The 14,112-nt window shown below is 37.9% G+C and overlaps 2 protein-coding genes across 5 annotated transcripts; one reads left to right on the forward strand and one right to left on the reverse strand.

The window, feature by feature from the left end:
• Window positions 1-884: 884 nt before the first annotated feature.
• Window positions 885-13,967, reverse strand: LOC114720148 (probable protein phosphatase 2C 52). 4 transcript variants are annotated; one of them, XM_028905763.1, is made up of 8 exons: window positions 13,956-13,967; window positions 5,639-5,649; window positions 4,871-4,969; window positions 3,742-4,245; window positions 3,302-3,646; window positions 3,108-3,225; window positions 2,809-3,032; window positions 885-1,711 (listed from the first exon to the last, which is right to left on the reverse strand). In XM_028905763.1, exons 4-8 carry the CDS (start codon window positions 4,000-4,002, stop codon window positions 1,247-1,249), a joined length of 1,413 nt encoding a protein of 470 aa, XP_028761596.1. In that variant the 5' UTR covers window positions 4,003-4,245; window positions 4,871-4,969; window positions 5,639-5,649; window positions 13,956-13,967; the 3' UTR covers window positions 885-1,246. The 4 variants fall into 4 exon arrangements, with proteins under 4 accessions (XP_028761596.1, XP_028761595.1, XP_028761594.1 ...); XM_028905762.1 differs by lacking the exons at window positions 5,639-5,649; window positions 13,956-13,967 and adding an exon at window positions 5,759-5,942; XM_028905761.1 differs by lacking the exon at window positions 13,956-13,967 and having other exon boundaries at window positions 5,639-5,942.
• On the forward strand, window positions 10,681-11,455 carry LOC114720150 (photosystem II repair protein PSB27-H1, chloroplastic). The gene has a single exon (XM_028905765.1). It carries the CDS (start codon window positions 10,699-10,701, stop codon window positions 11,215-11,217), a length of 519 nt encoding a protein of 172 aa, XP_028761598.1. The 5' UTR covers window positions 10,681-10,698; the 3' UTR covers window positions 11,218-11,455.
• Window positions 13,968-14,112: the final 145 nt, after the last annotated feature.

Consider the following 14,112-nt stretch of genomic DNA (forward strand, 5'->3'; position numbering starts at 1 on the left):
ACGCCTGCCAATGCATATATGTGCTCCACTTCGGTTTCCTTATCATAATTAAATTCATCTTTCCACGCAAATCTATTTTTTTTTATGTATTTATTGCTATTAATTGTTTTTTTAACAAAAATTGTAGGACATCACGACCCTTGAGTATTATTTATGATAATAAGATGGGAGTTTATCAAAATCTATAATCGTTTGCGCTTTTAAACCCTATAGAAGGAATAAAATCGAAATTGGACAAAACCTCAAAGTCTTTTTTTTTTCTTTTTGGAATTATATCACAAACAAAGCTTGAAAGAAAAGAAGGGAAAACAAAGCAACAAAGCAAGCCCAATAAGCGATGATGCATGGAGTCTCACGTCGGTGTTGTCATTGATAAAGTCCCACCTGACGTGCTGCTTCCATATGTTATTGGGCTTATTTCCCGTCAGTTTCTCTAGCATGGGCTTCCTTCTTTTCCTAGCCCAACAAAAAAGTATTTACCCCCAAAGTAGTGAAAGTACTGTGTATTGTACCCAAACAAAAACAAAAAAAAACAGAAGAAAGTACTATATTATATGCATATACAATGATTATTTCATAAATTTTTGAGTTAATATAATTTTTGACTCCTCACGTTGGCTCCCATTTTGGTTTTAGTCCCTCATGTTTCAAATGATAACTTTTGGTTTCTTAGGTTTCTTTTCATCTAAAACATTAATCTCTATAAATCAATAAAAATCTAAATCATTTTGTCCCTAAAGGGACCAAAATAAATTTATTCATATTTAAAACCATCAATTACATATTAAAACAACTTTTTTTTTAAAAAAATACATGACTAGTAATTCTTATTCTTTATAAAAAAAAGTGTCTTATAATTATCATAATGTGCTTGCAAATCGGAATAAATCATAATGCCATAGGCCAGCCCAATATCACTTTAATGATGTAACCCAGGGAATTCTGGGGCAGAAGTGACTTCCCTACTTTCTATAGGGAAGGAGTCTGTTCAATCCCACTTTACAATGGGCATTGTGTAGTTCGATTACTCGCTAGTCTGTGCAATGAACACGCGCAATCAAATACCTTACTACGTACTTTTATCCGTCGCAGTGTCATTTGATAACTGCTCTGGACCTCACTGTCTTTCATTTGTTGAGTACTAGTATAGCTTGCTGAAAGGTTCATCAAAGCAAGCCGTTGAATTTACTGTGAAGCACTGCCTCCAACTATTACATCAAAGAGTACTCCATAAACAAAGTTAAATTCAAGGGTTTGGTCTTTCCTCAGAAAATCTAGGAAGTTGAACCAACGAGTTCACCCGGGTCACACCTTCCAAGCCTAACCAGTTCTGATCTTGAGCTGAGGGTGGTTCGCCTTCCACATCAGCTGTTAGGCCGCTGTATGTCTCTTTTTCGTCTGAGGACCTCACCGTGAAGTTTCTCTGCAAAGAAGGCTCCGACTTTTGCCCATCGTCTGATTCAATCGGATTTCCCGAATGGTTGCTCAGGACGGTGGCAGAAGAGAAGCCTTGATCATCATAGTCAGATTCTGCATCCATTTTCCCGTCCAAAAATAGGCACACCACAGCACAATCATCCATCTTTGAAGTTGGATACTTCAGTTTCCACTCTCGAGCTGCAGAATCCACCACAATCCGTGCTGCTGATGACCGTGATGGCGCTGAACATACAATCTCAACCACTTCTTTATTGCTTAACACGTCCCAAACCTGTAGGCTTTCGAATGAGAATCATTTATACATGCACGAAGCTAATATGGGAATCTTCAAATCGATAGTTCGCACATATAACATAAGAGGAAAGTAGAAGTAGCACAGGAAGACAAACAAGAAACTCGAGGCATAATTTCCAACTCAACACTTCATCCTTAAATATGTTCATCCTCATCAAAGATCACTGTGGCAAAATAGAAGACCTCTGTGTCTATATCACCAAATTTTATATACGTTTACACAAACATATATATACTATATATATGTATATATTTAACCTTGGTCTAATGATGAAGGGTGTGCGATGTTCTACATGTGAGTTATTGACTAACAATTACACAAAAACTGATGAGGCAAAAGCCCAAAATTTTCCGTTACCATATATTTAATTGCACACTGCAAAATGCCACTCGTTAATTTAAAAGTGCATTCTTACACAAAAATCTGCTGAAACTCAATAATTTTTTAAACTATTTGCTTTTATCAATTGAAAGAAATAGCATGTGGCCAGGGAATTTTTTTTAAAAAAATTGTAATTGTAATTGGTTATACATAGCTGAGGGCCTTCAAGCAACTCGGTTGACCACTCAGTTGCCTTTCACACAGAAACACGTGAGATGGTTGTGGGTTCTGAAAAGATGAAGATAACCTGTGTCCTGTACTGACTCGTTGACGCCAACCAAAACCTAACTGTTGCTTCTATTCAATTAATGGCCAACGAGATCACGGCGCATAAATGGTCACAATACTAGTAAAACCTGGAAACGACTTGCATTCAAGATGTCTCGATCAAGTTAAACTCTAACGGGTCATCACCAACACACAAAATCCACACATTAATTCCATTCAGTCACGATGAAGAGCAGTGAGTAAATTTAAAATTTTAGACAACGGAAAAAAGAAAAGCTAATCCATATCACCGAAAAAATACCCATAAACTTCATTTTAAAAAAAAAAAAACCCATAAAACCTTTCCAGTTTCCCAACAACTGGGGTTTAGTCGGCTCAAATCCAGATCAGTTGGTACTATGAATACTGGATGATTTCTTACCAAGAAAAAAGCCCAAAAAACTGAAGAGATTGAGAACTTTTACCCCATCTGAGGCAATAACAATGAACTGATCTTTGTCTGTAAGAAGACGGTGAGAAAATTCAGGAATAGATATCACCCCGTACTCCTTCAAGCAGAAGTCTCCAAATGCTCGAGCCATAGCTAGTCCAGGTGCATCATCAAAAGGCAACCACACCCTACACACTTCTGGCTCATCCTGCAAAGCAAATACCCTACCCTTACACCGTTTGATCCTTTCTGCTTCCTCTGTAAGAATCTACAAATAAATTAGCATCAACCGAGGGCATAAACTGAACAGAGGAATGATAACCTATGACACACTTGGCAAATCAGGCTTCAAATCAACAGTCAGCTGAATTGCTATCGTGGAACCGTTGCTATCCTTGGATCCCATAATTGCTCGAGAATCCCCAATATTGGCCACGAACAGATTTGAGCCCTGGAAAAAGAAGATTGTGTAAGGAAAAAAGGAAGGGGAGGGGAGGCAATATAATAGACACTGGTCCTTGCATTACTTGCTTCACTAAAGTGACAGCAGTGCTCCCACTACAGAAACAGTCCAAATTTGGATGAGACTTCAGGTCTTTGTCCATAGCCTTGTATGCCTTCAAGAAGGCCTCTTGCCATAAGGAATTCAGTTTGTCTTCAGCAGAACAATCCTTCTCAGAGTCTTCCCCATCAGGCTTTAAGTTCCCTTTGAAGCAGGCCTTACCTGGTCCAGTTTGCTTTGATTCACACGAATGCAAAAATGAGAGTAGTTTTATTGGCAGGGCATCCCTCACCTTGCGTGCAACAAGATGACCGTGAGGACCATGGCCATCAAAGACACCACAAAAAATCACATCTTCTGACATGAAATCCTAAAACCATACAGATTCAAACCAGGTCAGCAATGCTTTAAGCAAGATGAAACCTTTTCTAAAATCAGGCAAAAATAAAGGATGAACATACTTACTTCCCAAACGATCATGGCATCCTGGTTGATGCCCTTCCGCCCCTGCTGCGTAAATATGCAAGAAGTGCGGCTCTTTCCATTCATAAAAATTCTGTTTGGGACAGAATGTAAATGTTTCAGGGAAATAACATTATCACAGAATGTTCTCCGTGTTCTCTTCTGCCCATTGAACCCAATTTCAAAACAAGATCGCAAAACCGTGTTTCCATTGCTTCCGCTACTACATGTACTCCTACTGCTTGTTGAGACACAACACCCCATCTCTTCAGCTCCCCAAAGGCATCTGACGGCAGGGAGGACAAGCGCCTTTCTTTATAATTACCAGTATAGATCCCACATGAGGCCTCAAGATTGCGAAGATAGTCAACGAACTGACTAAGAAACCAGATATTCCCTCAAGTCAAAGTATAACCACTTTACACCCCATTGTAGAAAACTGTGGCCTTTCGTCCTTAGTCAAATGCATAATCCGCCGGAAGCTATGTGAATGGATGATGAAACCAGCTGAACAGAAGAAGACAAGTGTATTTAATATTTCACAAATCGTTTTGCATAAAAAAAATAAATATAGAAAGCCGATTCAATTTTAAAAACTCATGACATGTGAACAAGGGAATACAATATACTAAAAAGCTCTCCGCTTCCCTTTCCTTCTTCAGGATTCACATTGACAATGGATACTTGGAAATAATTTAATCCAGAAACTAGGCGTTAAAAGAAATAAAATCAAATAAAACAACGGAAAAGGAAGGAACAGAGAAACCACCATAGTTTGATTTTCCCAACGAATTAGCTAACTACGTCAAATCAAATAAAACTAGGCCTTTCCTTTTCAGAGAATATAGATCTATATACATACAACATAATCTAGATATAATAGAACTCTAAGCCATGGAATCTCCAATCGCAAAAGGCGACACAAGTTTGATAGTGAAATTAAGTTGCCGGCAACATCTGAAGAGCTAGTCTCTCCTGCTGTCAGTTTATCTCTTAAAACACACCATTACCCAAGCACTAAAAAAATCGGAACACCAGAAGGGGAAGAACATCTTAAAAGAATTTGGTAAAACACTGAAGAACGATAAATTGTCAAATATAGAGATGAACAGACGTAATATACTTAATTTACCTGGATGAGATCGCATATTATAAAACAATGAAACCCCATCAACCAAAGCATTTATTTTGTTACAAATTCTGATTCTCTTTGCATCTTTCCTCGTTCACTCTGCAACCACGTAGAGCAAAAAAGGGGTTAAAGGAGATTTTTTTCCCCCCCAGTAGCGTGGGGAGAGAAAGAGAGAGATGAGATATGAGGCAAGAAAATCAGTAAAAACTCTGGTTTCATAGTTCAGAGAAAGTGGAAAAAGAAAAAGCAAAAGCAGAGAAAAAGAAGGTAAGGTATGACCTCGTCAGCAAGGAATAACCGAGAGAACCCAAAAACAAGAAAGGAGAAGAAGAGATCAAGGATGTATCACGCAATCATCATAAATGAACCCAAAAAAAAAAAAAAGCAATCAAAAATAACGAGAAAATCAACAAATGGCTGGTGCCATGATGGTCCAGAAAATTAAGATCAAAGCCGGAGACTAGCAGAGTACAAGAGACCGAGATAAGAAGGAATTAAATAGAGTGAAAAGTGAATTTGGAAGAGAACCTGTCCGGTGCCTGATCTACGCGGGAAAGGAGAGGGAGACGAGAAATTCCCTAGAATCTATTGGAAAATGCAAGTGCACCAACATTCAACAATCTGAATTTTGAGTTGTTTTGCTTTCTCAACACACAGTCCAACTCTAACACAATCTACGAAAAAATTAGAATACAGAGGAACTTAACATGCAGGTTGTCCATGGCAAATGCGGAATGCCAGATATAAAAGATGCAGACAAGTTCATACCCACAAAGATTCTAGGAAAAAGAAGCTTGTTAATTTGAGATTACAGACACTTGTGACGTTGAAGATTCAAAAGTAGACAAATCGAGGAAGCGGTAAGCGTTGGGAACAGGGCTGCATTACCTTTGTTAGTAGAAAGGGCAGATGAGAAAAGCGTAGCAGGAAGACACAGAGAACGAAATAGAGGGAGAAACAGTATTAAGCAGAGGTGGGGTTGATGCAGATGCATTGATTGCAAAGGCGAGGGTAGAGAGAGTAAAGGAGGAGGAGGCAAGAAAAAAGGAAGACTTTTTTTTAACAAAAAGACACAGCAATGACCCCAAAAACAAACAAGGCACTGGTATGTTGTAGAGGAGAGAGTTTTTTTGGTTCTGCCGCCACTTTCAAAACTTGTCATCCGGCAATCCCTCGGCCGGAATGCTCTTCAGTTCAATTCTACTCGAACGTTCTTTTCTTTTGCTTAGGTACTCATACGGTGTATAATAATCATATATCAATACAACGAAATTTACAACGAGAATGTCATGCATGCACATTATGCAGTATATCTTGTCCTCTCTCTCTCTCTCTCAATCTTACGTAATGCCTGCAACTCTATTATAGGTAGGACTTATGCAATTATCCATTATAAGACGGCCATAATGCGTTAATTAGTGACTCATTATACCCCCTTATTATGGGCATATACAATACCAGTACACCACAGGCATGTCATGTTGAAGCAATGGCATCTTTATCCACACACACACACGTATATATATGAATAAAGAGTAAATCAAAGTGATAAAATAATAATTGTGGGGTTGCGGGTGGTAGTTGGGGCCTTTAATTGGGATATGATTGGCAGCCTCAATGAACAAGCCTCCTCTGCCATCCATCTTCTTTAACACACACCCACCTCAATCAACTTGGTCCACCCAATCCATCGCATCCCTCTTCCTTTTCATGCATCTTAACTCTTTAACTTAATATGTCACCCAAATTTCATTTTAAAATGATTTATGTATGTACGTACGTTTGTTATATCCTAGTTTAATTTAAAGCTGCATGGTAAAACAAGATATCATAATTGTATTTAGTTCTTATTTCCATTTTGATTATCCGAAACCGTGCATGTACTCAAGCTCATTGGTTATCATAATCATATGGTGCTCATTTATACTACTTCAAAAACACAAAGTAGAAGAAAGAAGTAGGAATGGCTTAAGAAGTTGTCACGAGGCACCCGTTTATTTGCGGTGGAAAGAAAACGAGGTGTGCAACTTTTTGAGTAAGCAAGCACGTCTTATTATACTAATTCCGTTTCTTAATATAAAAGTTAGTTGATTAATTTAAATATATAAAAGAAGTTGTTAAGTTAGTTATTTATAATAAATTTTGAGTCAAATTTTTTAGAATGTTCTTACCAATCATGTGTAAGCTATCATTTGACGGAATATTTAACATATGCAACTATCACAAGGACTACTTTAAAAAAATAGATAAATATAAAAGATAAAGTGAATTAAAATATATATTTAGAATCAAATTGAAATTCAAATTAGCTTTTATATTAAAGATTGGAGATAAAAGAATTTAGTAAATTAGAGTGCGCCCGCAGGCCTCCAATTTCTTCTTGTTTCCGAGTTTTCGTCATTAAATTTATTTTTTTCATTTCTTTTCTTATTTTCTGGGGATTGTGTACGCCTGCACCCTCACGCAATTGAAAAGGAAGCTTTTTTTTTTTTAATGGGAAAAGATACTTTTATTGGTTATGAACAAAAAAAGAAAGAGAATTAAATTCAGAAAAAGACTTTTGGCTGGCTCATTTGCTTGGCAGATAATCAAGCAAGGATGAGGGAGGAAGATGCGCACTTTTTCATCCTTAAGCCCTGCCGCGGACGTCGCTGGCCTCTGCTCTTTCTTCTTTTCCATTCTCCACTTTTTTCTTCTTTTAATTAAAATAACAGATACTGATCACGTGAAGTTATGAACGGCATTGAATCTATGGCCTCCATTTATTAGGAGAACTTACATTCTACTAAGCTATAAAGCTACCGAGCCATTTGTTTAAAACTAACTCCATATTTTCTAATATGTAATAATCTAGTATGCGTGATGCACCAAAAGAAATTGTTTCCTGGGTCTCGAATTTAAGACTTGGGAACTCAGTAGCATAAGGTGGCGGGGTGTTGCCTAAAAAAAAAGGTCCTGTAAAGCGTCGATTCCAAATTTTTCTAGGTTCGTGGAGTGTCCTATGATGAGGGTGGAGTGAAAAAAGAAAAAAGCTCTCCACTGTAGTATGAATGGACGTAGTTCTTTAATTTTCTCATAAGATCTGTGATACAATCTGTATGAATTTTATTGATTTTAGTTTTGAAGTTAAATGAGCATGAAATATAAGGTTGAGCAGGAGATTTGGACAAGATTTAGTGATAACTTTTATATATTCTTTTTATGTTCAGGGAGAAATCATGAGGAATGTAGGGCCTGGCGATCAATTGGAATATTGCGTTCTGGGAGCATGGCTTCGCATCATATAAAGAGAATTGATAGTGGGGGCTTTTGGCCCTGTCTCCTTGATTTATACATATCTGTTGGAATTAAATGATTATTTGGGCATCATTGCTGATTATGTGCATACATGAATGACGTGCTCAACATCTTGAATGCCTCCAAAGTAAAGCTGCCCACATGAAATTTCCAGTACAATCCCCACTCTCAATTGTTCATTCCCATAATCATTAGAGTCATCTTTACCTCGTAAAATATTCCATCTTGAATCACACATTCCCACCAATAATATGCTACATCCACTTCTTAATATAAGAATTAGACTTGAGGTTTATTTATAAGACCTCAATCCACTCTGTCTCTTAAATTTACAACTTTTTCTTCTAAGTAATTCCTATAATGATTATATACGTCAAAAGGTTTCTATCAGATATTAGTTTCAGTGCACATAATTAATGAGTAAATTTTAGGAAAGACTGTGTTCATTTATTATATAGAACTAAATTAACAAATTTTCTTAATATTCATAAATTAATTATCTAACTCTTTATGTTGAGTGTTAAAGATAGTGATTTTAAGCCGTAAACTGCAGGCACTTAGCTCATAGCCTGGGCATTGGTTTCTTTTCGTTAGAATCTGAAACGGTAGTGAGAGTGTAAATTACGGTTGATTGAGATGGATGGGAGGGGTGTGCAGCATCTATGGAAAAGGCTTCCTATAATTATCCAAATCCTCTTGCCCGTGCTGGTCACAGTTGTGATGGGTCACTCCTAATCATTAAATCCTATACGCCATCTTCTTATTTTACTCACTGTTCACTTTTCTAAATTACATATTTTACGAAGAAAGGGATGATTAGTCGTGGTGAAGTGGTCATGTTGGTTCAAACTTAAGTCGTCAGATGATCAATTGATCAGCACAAAGTAAGATCAACCCATGCAACAAATATCAATCCTAGATTTCGAGTTGATCACCAAAAACCTTCAATACTTCCCTTTTCAGTGGTGATCATGCTCAGGCACTCGTACTTCCATGAATGGACTTTCCTGGCCACTATATTAAAGGACTTCATTTGCTACCACTTACCCGTGACCACGCATGCTACGAGCCCACTTAATTGCTCAGAGGTGGACCAACATCGCAAGATGGGCTGTTTGAGTTTAAGCCTTCGTGCAATTTGTGAATCGAATATGAACAAAATAAACTACGACACCGAATCATCTAAGGGCTTTGTGTGATAAAGATGCTTTGGGATTTATTCCCCTATTAGCTTAGTTTTCTTTCTTGGGCTTCTTGCCCTCGTCTGTAACCAAAAAAAAAAAAAAACTACGACAATTTCTGGATGGGAATCCTCGTACAGGGTGGATCGACCCTTTAAGTGATATATTTAAACGTACCCAAAAAAAAAGAGATGCTTGAATCGGATTGATCTTGTTCAATTTGTCTGTTAAGTGTATGTTTCAGTCTCTCTTGTTCTTTTTTTTTTTTTTTTTTTTGACTAACTCTTCTTATTTATTATTCTCATACTAAGTTCATAATATGACATGAAAATAAGACGATTCTCTCCTCAACACGCACCAAACCTAATTCTTGGTTGTAGGTTTTTGTTTCGTTTCTAAAATTCTCATTCTCGCAAAAATCACGTTTCATACGAAATGAGTTTTATATACTATCCTTTATAGTTATGTTAGCATAGTTTTATAAAATATAATAATTAAATATTATCGTGGTTCTTAATATATGATTTAATTCTTGAGTTAATTTTGATCTTAAATACAAGACTTATTTATCATTTTTTTTAAATTATCCCTATGGATACTCCCCCAACTATAATCAAGTAGAACAGAAAAAGAAAATATTAAGAAAGATGATTATGGTATTTTAAAAAAATATCATATTTCTTATAATTAACTGACTTACCTAATCTTTTTAATATAATCAAATTAGTTAAACAGGTTTTATATTAAGATTGAAGAAGTATGTTATCAATAATACGGAGCTAATAAGTAAAATTTATATGTTTAAAATGCCCTTCATGAAGATTGGCAAAGCATTCATGAGGTTCAGGAGATGATGCAGTGGGATTGGAATCTTGAGTTCCAAGTGATATGCAGAACGGAAAATTCCATAGCTGATACCCTCGCCAAAACAGCCCTTAACGGAACTATGGGTCTGCAAATTCTGAGTTCGAGTTCAACGGCTGCTATTCTTAATAACTATTACGTAGCGTAGCCTTTTGTACTTTCCAGCTTATCAAAAAAAAAAAAAAGAAGAGTCGCCTCGCTCACCCTCTACTATTGGTACTATTGAATTTTTTTTTCTTTTTTTTTTTGGGGGCGGGGGGGTGGGGGACGCGAGCAAAGTATTAGGCACGATGTGGTGGGGTTTGCTGCGAGAGACACATGATGGGAGGTGTATCGTTAGCTCAAAACTCATTGGCTGCTGTCTGATCCATAAAACGAAAACAAAGATAAGGCGATAAGGCCACGTGGCAAAAAACCCAATCCTTCCCCGCTTCCCTTCTTACCAACACTCGCAACTCTCGACGCCTCTCTCTTCCTCCCAGCAACATGGCCTCCCCCACCCTCATTACCCCGACTTCCACCCCAAAATCACTCCCTCCCACTTCCTGCAAGCCCAAATACTCCACCATCGCCGCCGCCACCTCCACAACCCTATCCACTACAGCCGCCCAGCCCCGCCGCCGTGAATTCCTCTCCATCGCTTCCTCCGTCCTATGCCTCAACCCTCTGCTGCCAGCACTGGCTGCTTCAGACGAAGAATATGTGAAGGAGACTGAGGAAGTGATCAACAAGGTGAGAAACACCATCACAATGGACAAGAATGACCCCAATGTGGCAGAAGCAGTGGCTGAGTTGAGAGAGACCTCCAATTCCTGGGTGGCCAAGTACAGGAGGGAGAAGGCTCTCTTGGGAAGGGTTTCGTTTCGTGACATGTACTCCGCGCTCAATGCAGTTTCGGGGCATTATATTAGTTTCGGACCCACTGCTCCTATTCCTGCGAAACGCAAGGCCAGGATCTTGGAGGAGGTCGACACGGCTGAGAAGGCTCTGCAAAGGGGAAGGTGAACTCAATGTAGCCCCAATTCTCCGTTGGGCTCTCTCTTTGCTCCGTTTAGATTTTTGTATTATTGCATCCAAGACTCAAATCATAGTAAGAGGATCATCTTCAGGAGAGGCGACTTTGCAGTTCTTGTTGTAATTACATATATGCGGGGTTTCCTATTCGCATGAAAATCCTAATAATTCTTACCGCTGATTCTGATTCCACGATGTTCATTTTGTTTACATGTTTTGTCTTCTTCAATCTTACCCTTTTCCACGGTGTATAATGCCACGCCCCTGCACAGATTAAGCTTGTGTTTTTCCGTAACAACTTTATTCACTTGATTAGCTAAAATGACGTTTGACCGAATAACATATCTTTCATAAGTTCCAGTTCTTCAAAATTGCTACATTGGCTTATTTCTGGAAAATCAAGTTGCCCATCAATCTCAAAACATTAATGATGCAAAATTGTTTGTTTTTTATGTAACAAACTGCACATGTTATATGTCGTGCTCGATAACCCAAGCGCCACATAATCATAATACCCGGAAACAAAAGTGTGCAGAGTTTGGCACAAAGTACTTCGATTGATCAGGATTTTAGGTTCCATGCTTGTCCTGCTTCTGAAAATGACTTGGCATCCGGTTCAGTTCTTGCTTCAAACACCTGGCGTCATCCTCAATAACAAACTTCAGACGTAAATTCGAGATGGAGTTAGTTATTATTGACTAGTCAACCTCCCTGTTTGATTTTATGGGCCTCCCAGTAATGGGGTCCCGTGTCTGTGAAAAGCCCAAACAATAATTAGTTAATTGTTGGTAAATCAATTAACACACCATTCGATATCAGATTTAATTTATCAAATCGTAGGTGGCTGGGAGAATGTCCACAAAGTTAATTTTTCAAAAGGGGAAGTTACGAATGTGATGAAATATATAACTGATAACACATGCAGAACACGGGAAAAAAACAGAGTGGGTATTGGTTTTTTGGGCTTCCGCTGTGATACAGTGACTGGTTTCTCTACGTGATCCTAGTCCGTAAGATGTGTGAGGAATAAGAAGACCTCATGAATAATAGGAAAGAAGTTCGGAATACCCAGCACGCATCATTGCCTTGTGCCCTTGTATATAAACAGTGCCACATGGCTTAATTCATCCAAATGGAGACAAACTGCCCAGCTCATCAATCTAGATGTGTCCGGTTCAAGTATGCCGCATTGAATGAAAGTAGGCTTAAACGGGGATCTAGTATGGGCAGAACGTTTGGGTCAAGTTTGTTAGGAGCCCTAACATGGGGCTGGTTCAGCTCAGTCTCACCCGGAACTTGGTTGGCCCAGGACAGGACAACGTAAATATGGGGTTCCTTGCTGATAGGCCATACCGACTCGACCGTGTCTTGACTTGACCCTTGATATTCCTAACTCTCCCCTGTACCTCCAGCTCAGATACGCTGTTTATACGAAATCGCCATTCTTTGGTTTGGAGCATGACTATAATTGGAGACTAGAATTCAAAGGTGTAAAACCGTTGTGCATATGCTTTTGTTTTAGGAACTCTTTCGGCCTACATTTCAAGGATGGAGATCTCTGACCTTATCCGATCCGGATAAGGAGGGAAAACTGAGAAGAAAACAAGGTACAGAAGTTTCAGGTATACATATAATAAGACACAGTTGATTGGATATTTCAACTGGTTCTGTTAAAACCCAACTGCTTGAAAGTAGGAAGGAGTCAACAAGAAAGAAAGCGAGAGAAACAGTTAGGCTGGGGATTTGTTCGCATACATTTCAAGGGGGCAATAATCAGCGAGAAACAAGAGACTTAAGCGTCTTTTTCCCGTTCCTATGGGCTGAAGGTACAGCGATTACAGAGCCGGGCCACCGAATTAGCGCCGAAGAACGCGGCCTACGTTCCAAAATCCAAATCATCCACCTCATGACTTACTGTTTATAACTATACTGCATATTCTGAAAGCATTCGTCAAGAGAAGAATAAAAGTTAAATATCACGTATGCTTTCAATTTTTATATACATTTTTATCCGAATATTTGGTAACGGATCTTGAACAATTCTTGATTCTTTACACAAGTTGCATGATGTTGCTTTTTCTACGATGAAATGACTCCACTTGAAGTTTATTGCTTGCCCTTTTTTCCCTTTGTTTAATTTGAATGGAATATGATGAAAAGTGCCATGTCCGAAAGTAATGAAAAAATGGGGGTATAAACACTTGTGGTGAATCTAATTAAGATATAGTAATAATAAACAAAGTCTTAAGTATGTATAATTATACGCTAGACTTACAAACTTATTAACCCGACTGCACAGTATCGAGATGACTTGAAAGACTGTCGGAGGCTCGGAGCTAATAATAATACGAGTATTTTATTATTTCTATATCATTGTTCAATACAGAATAATACAGATTGGCTGCGATGCTTCACGTTGTTATATTTTTCCAGTCCTAAATATAAGACCATAATTTATACTATAAAATAGGTGTTATATTTAGAATCAGAAGAATAAATTCCTATTTTTTTTGTATAAACACACACTATCAGTATCAGATTCAGCATAATTTATAAACATTATCTTACCTGCCAATGTGTTTTTTAACTCAAAATATTTAAATACTCAGCCTTAAGAAAATCAAATGTCTTCTGCTTTACTCAATCATTATTAATAATTTAAGTGTTCTCGTAACTGTCCTAGCTAGCATAATTTTTATAGAGATATACACAAATTTTGTATTGTTAACCTTTTGCTTAGAGGAATCGAGCGTCGTTCCGACCACATTACTAGTAACTAAGTTCCTCCCTCCCTCTCTCTCTCTCATATAACATAGCTATGTTCCTTTCTGTTATTACTTCCGGTTTTTAATATAAAAATTCATTTGATTTTTATTTTAGTCTTAA

Source organism: Neltuma alba, unplaced genomic scaffold (genome assembly GCF_004799145.2).
Source record: "Neltuma alba isolate B1F8T4 unplaced genomic scaffold, ASM479914v2 tig00011968_pilon, whole genome shotgun sequence".
In the NCBI taxonomy this organism is placed as follows: Eukaryota; Viridiplantae; Streptophyta; class Magnoliopsida; order Fabales; family Fabaceae; genus Neltuma; species Neltuma alba.

Bases quoted from the DNA above. Each gene is read 5' to 3' on its own strand.
- LOC114720148 (XM_028905763.1), bottom strand. From the start codon at position 4,002: ATGGGGTGTTGTGTCTCAACAAGCAGTAGGAGTACATGTAGTAGCGGA. The intron at 3,226-3,301 runs GTAATGCAAGGA...TTCTTTTTCCAG, and splicing joins CTGTCACTTTAGTGAAGCAA to GGCTCAAATCTGTTCGTGGC. The intron at 1,712-2,808 runs GTAAAAGTTCTC...GAAAGCCTACAG, and splicing joins TTGTTATTGCCTCAGATGGG to GTTTGGGACGTGTTAAGCAA.
- LOC114720150 (XM_028905765.1), top strand. From the start codon at position 10,699: ATGGCCTCCCCCACCCTCATTACCCCGACTTCCACCCCAAAATCACTC.